The sequence below is a fragment of the Priapulus caudatus genome, unplaced genomic scaffold (genome assembly GCF_000485595.1).
Source record: "Priapulus caudatus unplaced genomic scaffold, Priapulus_caudatus-5.0.1 Scaffold872, whole genome shotgun sequence".
Lineage (NCBI taxonomy): Eukaryota > Metazoa > Priapulida > Priapulimorpha > Priapulimorphida > Priapulidae > Priapulus > Priapulus caudatus.
The window spans coordinates 83,574-89,839 of record NW_014577933.1 but is presented as its reverse complement, the minus strand read 5'-3'; the positions used below and the strand labels follow the sequence as shown (position 1 = coordinate 89,839).

The window sequence follows — 6,266 nt, the reverse complement described above, 5'->3', positions numbered from 1 at the left end:
TGTGTTTAGGTGTGCGTGCGTCGTGCGTGCTGCCGAGTGTGCGATGCGTGTGTGTATGCTTTTCTTCTTTTTTGTAGGTTGAAAAAGGCATGGGTCCGGACCCCCTCGACCCCCCTTTCTGGATCCGGCCCCTGAGCAGGTGAGTAACAGCAGTAGCACAGCGTAGCAACAACGGAGTAGCCAGCAGCGAGAGCAGCAACAGGTTAGCAACAGCGCTCCATAGCAAAACAGTAGCCAGCGAGCAAGTAGCAGCAACAGCAGCAGTAGTAGTAGATGCGACCATGGGTCACGCATGAACCCGGTAATGAGAAGCACACGTGTTAAAAACGGAGATAAAATGTAAAAATTTTCTAATTTGTGAGCTTGCCTGACGAATTCGGATTGTCGATCTAGTCCGAACATAAAATTAATGAGCAAAGACGGCCATAGGGCAGCACTAAACAAGCCGTATCATTACCATAGACATTTTAACTAGACTAGCAACAGTCAAACCCGTGTTAGCGGCTACCTCTATGGATCGCCCATCTGTCCATGAATGCCACTTTTTTCGTTTCCCTCGTGCAGCTAATATTTAGAGCTCTTACCGTTGCTTCACCTCTCGCTGTGTTCACTGGTGTCCGGCAGATGGCGTTCCCGGGCACACCCATACACAAGAGCTATGGGACTATAGACCTAGTATTACTCTCTATGATAGACTCGAGTAGACTACTATAGGACTCTATAATACGGCTCTGCATACCATAATGACAGGCAGTAGTATAATATAGGATAATAATATATAATAATATCTATATTATGCACTCCTGATACTAACATTTCAGGACCGGTAAGGGGAATATACTCGATGATCTATTGAAGAGGATGGAACAGTATGCTGAGAATCTCGAGAGCCTGGTAGAGGAGAGGACGCATCGCTTTCTACGACGAGAAAAACCGCAAATCCGAGCGCAGCTCTCTGACGAAATTGCTTCCCAAGTATATATTATTGACACGTTCGCCATGCACCCCTCACTAACTATCGCCTTCTGTTTTCAAGGTTTTAATTACCTTCTAGCTGTCTTCCTCTCTCTCTCTCGCGCACTCTCTCGTCTTCTCTCGCTCTCTCTTTCTCGGCCTCTCTCTCTCTCTCTCTCTCTCTCGTCTCTCTCTCTCTCTATCGCGCGCTCTCTCTCTCTCTCTATCTCTCTCGTCTCTCTTCTCTCTCTCTCTTTCTCTCCCTCTCTCTCGTCTTCTCTCTCTCTCTTCTCTCCTCTCTCATCGCGTCTCTCTCTCTATCGCTCTCTCTCTCTCTCCTCTCTCCGCTATCACTCTCTCCTCTCTCTCTCTCCCGCTCTGCTTTGTTTCGCTCCTCTCTCTCTCAGGTCGCGCTCTCTCGCTCGCTCTCTCTCGCTCGCTCTCTCGCTCGCTCCATCTCCCCTCTCTCTCTCCTCTCTCATCGCCTCTCTCTCGTCTTCTCTCCTCTCTGTCTCGTTCTCTTCGCTCCCTCATCCCTCGCGCTAGTTCTCTCCGTGGCCTCTCCTCTCCTCTCTCGGTCTCGTGTTCTCTCTCTCTCCTGGCTCCTCTCTCTTCTCTCTCCCGCTCTCCTCTCTTTCCTCCCTCTTTCTCGTGCGCGCGGCGCGCGCTGTGTTTGTGCGGTCCGCATGTGTTGAAGTGCGCCACTCCAAACGTCGTGTGCGTGCGTCATAGGGTGATAGTGGGAGTTTTGTCGTTTGTTTGTGTGTGGTGGTGTGAGTGTGTCGCGTGCTCGCGCGTCCAGTGCTGCGTCGCGTGCGTGCGCGTGCTTGCTGCCTAGTGCGCATGCGTGCGTGGTGTGTGTGTCGTGGGTGGTGTGTGTGTGTGTCTCCGTGGGTGTGTGTGTGGTGTGCGTGCGTGCGTAGGCTGTGCATTTGGGCGAGCATCCACCTCCGGTGTGTACATTCGTGACACCCGACACACCCGCTGTGCTGGTGGTGCTATGTGGCGCGTTTAGCTTGCCGTATAGTGTGCCAACTGCCGGGGGTAGGGCTAATACTAGAAGAGCAATCATATCCACAAGAACAGAGTGCGGGAGATAGTTGCTGTCCCGAATAAATTCGATGAGGGGTTTCTGTCATTTGATTGAGTAATATTGATGGCACCCCAGGCGGCTAGGGCGCAAACTTATTAACGACCCTGCACTGCGCTCCTCTTTGTTTTTATTGTATATTGTATATATGTAATATATTTTTGTATATCATATTTCTCTTTCTCTCTCTTTCTCTCTCGTCTCTTCTCTCTCCTCTCTCTCTCATCTCCTCTGCTCTCTCTCTCTCTCTCCTCTCTCCTCTCTCTCTCTCTCTCTCTCTCTCTCTATATATATATATATATATATATATATATATATATGTGTATTGTGGTTTTTGTATCTAGGTCTGTCGCCAAGCAACTGGTGAGCGGGAAGTCGGTGCAACCAGAGTCATTCGAAAGTGTCACCATCTACTTTAGTGACATAGTAGAGTTTACGCAGCTATCTGCCCAGAGTACACCTATGCAGGTGACAGCTTTTGTATAATAAATGTTTTTCTCGATGGAAATGCGATGATAAACATCCTGATTTTTGTACTGTTGATCTTCTTACAGCCGAATATTCAGCCAATGGAAATTCTTATTAGTGTCTAGTTTTTAATGCCAATTTAGGGCATATGTACTACAACTGTTGCAGAGATCGGATTAATTTTCAAGTTTTACATTTAGGCGAATTTGTATACAAATACCGTGCTGGAGATAACGTGCTCTTAAAAAAATACAGTTAAAGGAACAGGAAAAATTAACTTGCCTTGGCACGTAAAATTGAGAATATTTTTGTTTCTAGACGATTTAACTAAACTGGAATAACTCCAACATGTTGTTATGTAATCCCGCCACCTTATACACGGTCATATGTTGCTATAACCACGCATTTTATTTGAATAATTTTGTTTTAGCACCGAATGCTTGGTTTATTTTAGCAAAAACTTTCATGTTTCCGACAGGTTGTCGACCTTTTAAATGACCTGTACACGTGTTTCGATGGCATACTGGAACACTTTGATGTTTATAAGGTACGCACAAACACACCAGCTTTGAAATAATCGTACACCACACCTACGAATTTTAAATAACAATAAAAATAGGGCCAATAATATGCTGCCCGAATTAAAGTGCCGGTCGTCTTAGAAGAGGTAGATTTAACAAATCTCACTTAAATTTCTTATAATATTAAATATATTAAAGACTATGTAAAATCAACAACTGTGTTTTTTTTCAACAACTGAATGAAACCTGTCCATAAGCATGTGAACGCGAATTTCATACACGAAGTTCACGGTTTATTTCCCCTTTTTTGTAAACGCAATTAGGTATTGTACTTTGAACGTTCACTAGTTGTTTACACCTAAAGCGTTAGTTACAAGAACGATAAAATCGCGCACGCGTAACAAACACTCCATAGAAAAAAGTAAAATTTATATTAAAAGGTTAAATAGGTATTAAGTATTAAATAAGTAAAATATAAAAATGTTTTTTTTAGGTTGAGACCATCGGGGATGCGTACATGGTTTGCTCAGGCATTCCTATCAAGAATGGAATCAATCACGCTTGCAATATTGCGCGAATGTCCTTGAACCTACTCGAAGCGATCGATCATTTTCAAATCCGTCATCGTCCCGGCGTAAAACTCAATCTTCGAATTGGACTTCATTCAGGTAAGATGTGTGACTCTGCTTCATTCAGGTAAGATGTGTGACTCTGCTTCATTCGGGTAAGATGTGTGACTCTGCTTCATTCAGGTAAGATGTGTGACTCTGCTTCATTCAGGTAAGATGTGTGACTCTGCTTCATTCAGGTAAGATGTGTGACTCTGCTTCACTCAGGTAAGATGTGTGACTCTGATTCACTCAGGTAAGATGTGTGACTCTGCTTCACTCAGGTAAGATGTGTGACTCTGTTTCATTCAGGTAAGATGTGTTACTCTGTTTCACTAAGGTAACATGTGTGACTCTGTTTCACTAAGGTAAGATGTGTGACTCTGCTTCATTCAGGTAAGATGTGTGACTCTGCTTCATTCAGGTAAGATGTGTTACTCTGCTTCATTCAGGTAAGATGTGTTACTCTGCTTCATTCAGGTATGATGTGTTAATAATGGAGATCTGGATATTTTAGCTGCAGATATTCAAATCGTTCTCGCAGGCGCTTTAAATCTCGTTGCCTTTGGTAGGATCCGTGGTGGCAGGTGTCGTTGGATTGAAGATGCCGCGATATTGTCTCTTCGGCGACACGGTGAACACCGCATCGCGCATGGAATCCAACGGAGAACGTAAGCAATTGCTGAGTCCAACACCCTCAGGAGTGTCATAGTATAGACTATATTAGACTAATATATATATATTTATACTATTATATACTAATATAGACTAATATAGACTAATATAGACAAATATATACAAATATAGACTAATATGACTAATATAGACTAACATAGACTAATATAGACTAATATAGACTATATTATGACACTCCTGATACCTTGTCGTGCACGAGTCAGGCATTCTACAGAAATATAGTAATGTGACGGTATTTACCGTGCCAAGTCGATTGCACGCGTGTCTCACTTACATATGTCGATAAATTCCCAGGATTGTCCGCAGTGAAAGTTCTACGATCGTTCTTTATTAGTTTAACAGTATTAGAAGAAATGTGTCGAGGTTTCAATCTAATAACGTAACAATCTTTGGGAATTATGACTCATTTTAGCTCTGAAGATCCACGTTAGTAAACAACTCAAGGCGCTCTTGGACAGATTTGGAACGTTTATTCTAGAGAGTAGAGGAGAAGTAAAAATGAAGGTACGTAGTAATCAGATAGCTGGTGCTTGGATGATCTCTATCTCTCTAGATCAACTCTATTTTAACTCACGCGGTACTCTATTAATTAAGCTACTGGGTAGGATCGGAGATTGTCCGAACACTTTTTCTTTAGTTCGAACCCTTGCCATTTAATTAGCTCGACTGTGTTGCGGCGGCGAAAGGCGGTAAGCCAGCTTCCTCAGATAGGATCTCCGCGTTGAACTCGGCACGTCACTGGCGATAAACCGAATGTTGACTTGAATCAGAACACGTATATATATCATATGATCAGGAGTGAATAATAATAGATTATAATTATAGATTATAATAGATCTATTATTATTCACTCCTGATATGATATACGTGCTCTGTGTGAATATATACGTAGACGTGTTACGCCATCTAGCGACCATAACAGATCAAAAACTGGTAGCACGCGTCCAGCGCTATGATAGCGCATGCAACAATTGTGGTTTTTTCTGTAGGGGAAAGGAAGCGTGGAGACATACTGGTTAATCGGGGAAATGGCTGGCCCTAAACTGCCACCGCCACACTTCCAGGATGCCACTGATTCATCTTGAGAAACAACTTGACATCGTGGATTTCAAAGCTCACAATCACTCATTAATAGATATATAGTCTATATAATATCAATTTGACGTAATGTCGGATTTCGCTCGGAATCCAAACTGAAAATATTGCAGTTACAAAATCGTACACATCATCCGTCCAATTTTATTCTTACTAGAGGCATCATTGTTCTTACACAAGCAGTAGCTAGCGAGCTATTTATTTTAGAAATAGCTCTATGTGCTGAATGATTACCAGCACTGTTCTAAGTGACGGATGAAAACTGGCGTCATTTTCACGAACTGTGTAGCGTTATGTGACTTGTAGCATTGAAAACATTCTTATGATAGTCCATTAATTGTTCTCGTGTGAAATCGTGTGCAATATGATTAAGGGACGTTCACTCACTTTCTAGACGCCCATCGCTCTATACGTGGTGTCACGCGTGAGAGACGCGCACACAGATATCTTATGATACACTATATGTATAGTGTATTATAAGATATCTGTGTGCGCGTATATTATACATCCATATGGACATAATCTATGTACGTACTATATGTATTACTATATGTTTACGTATACGTAATGTTATATGTATCACTACATATACTATAATACTCTATGGATAATACACTGTTTTTAGCTCATCTGACATAGTCAGATGCAGCTTGTAGAATCGCATGATTGTCCGTCCGTCCGTCCGTCCGTCCGTCCGTCAACAGTTGGGCACAAATCTTAACCGCTCGACGTACGGTCACGACGTTACTCCCGGACAATTACCCCCCGGACATTTAGCCCCCGGACAATCACCCCCGGACAATTACCCCCCGGACATTTACCCCCGGACAATTA

General features: G+C 43.0%; 1 protein-coding gene across 1 annotated transcript in view; it reads left to right on the top strand.

The window, feature by feature from the left end:
* The window catches only part of LOC106814105 (atrial natriuretic peptide receptor 1-like), a 10,832-nt gene extending 5,410 nt beyond the window's left edge, over nt 1-5,422 (top strand). The window contains 8 exon segments of the mRNA XM_014818380.1: nt 822-918; nt 920-975; nt 2,389-2,512; nt 2,991-3,059; nt 3,527-3,701; nt 4,214-4,312; nt 4,750-4,841; nt 5,327-5,422. Coding sequence (XP_014673866.1) covers nt 822-918; nt 920-975; nt 2,389-2,512; nt 2,991-3,059; nt 3,527-3,701; nt 4,214-4,312; nt 4,750-4,841; nt 5,327-5,422 — 808 coding nt within the window.
* Nucleotides 5,423-6,266: the final 844 nt, after the last annotated feature.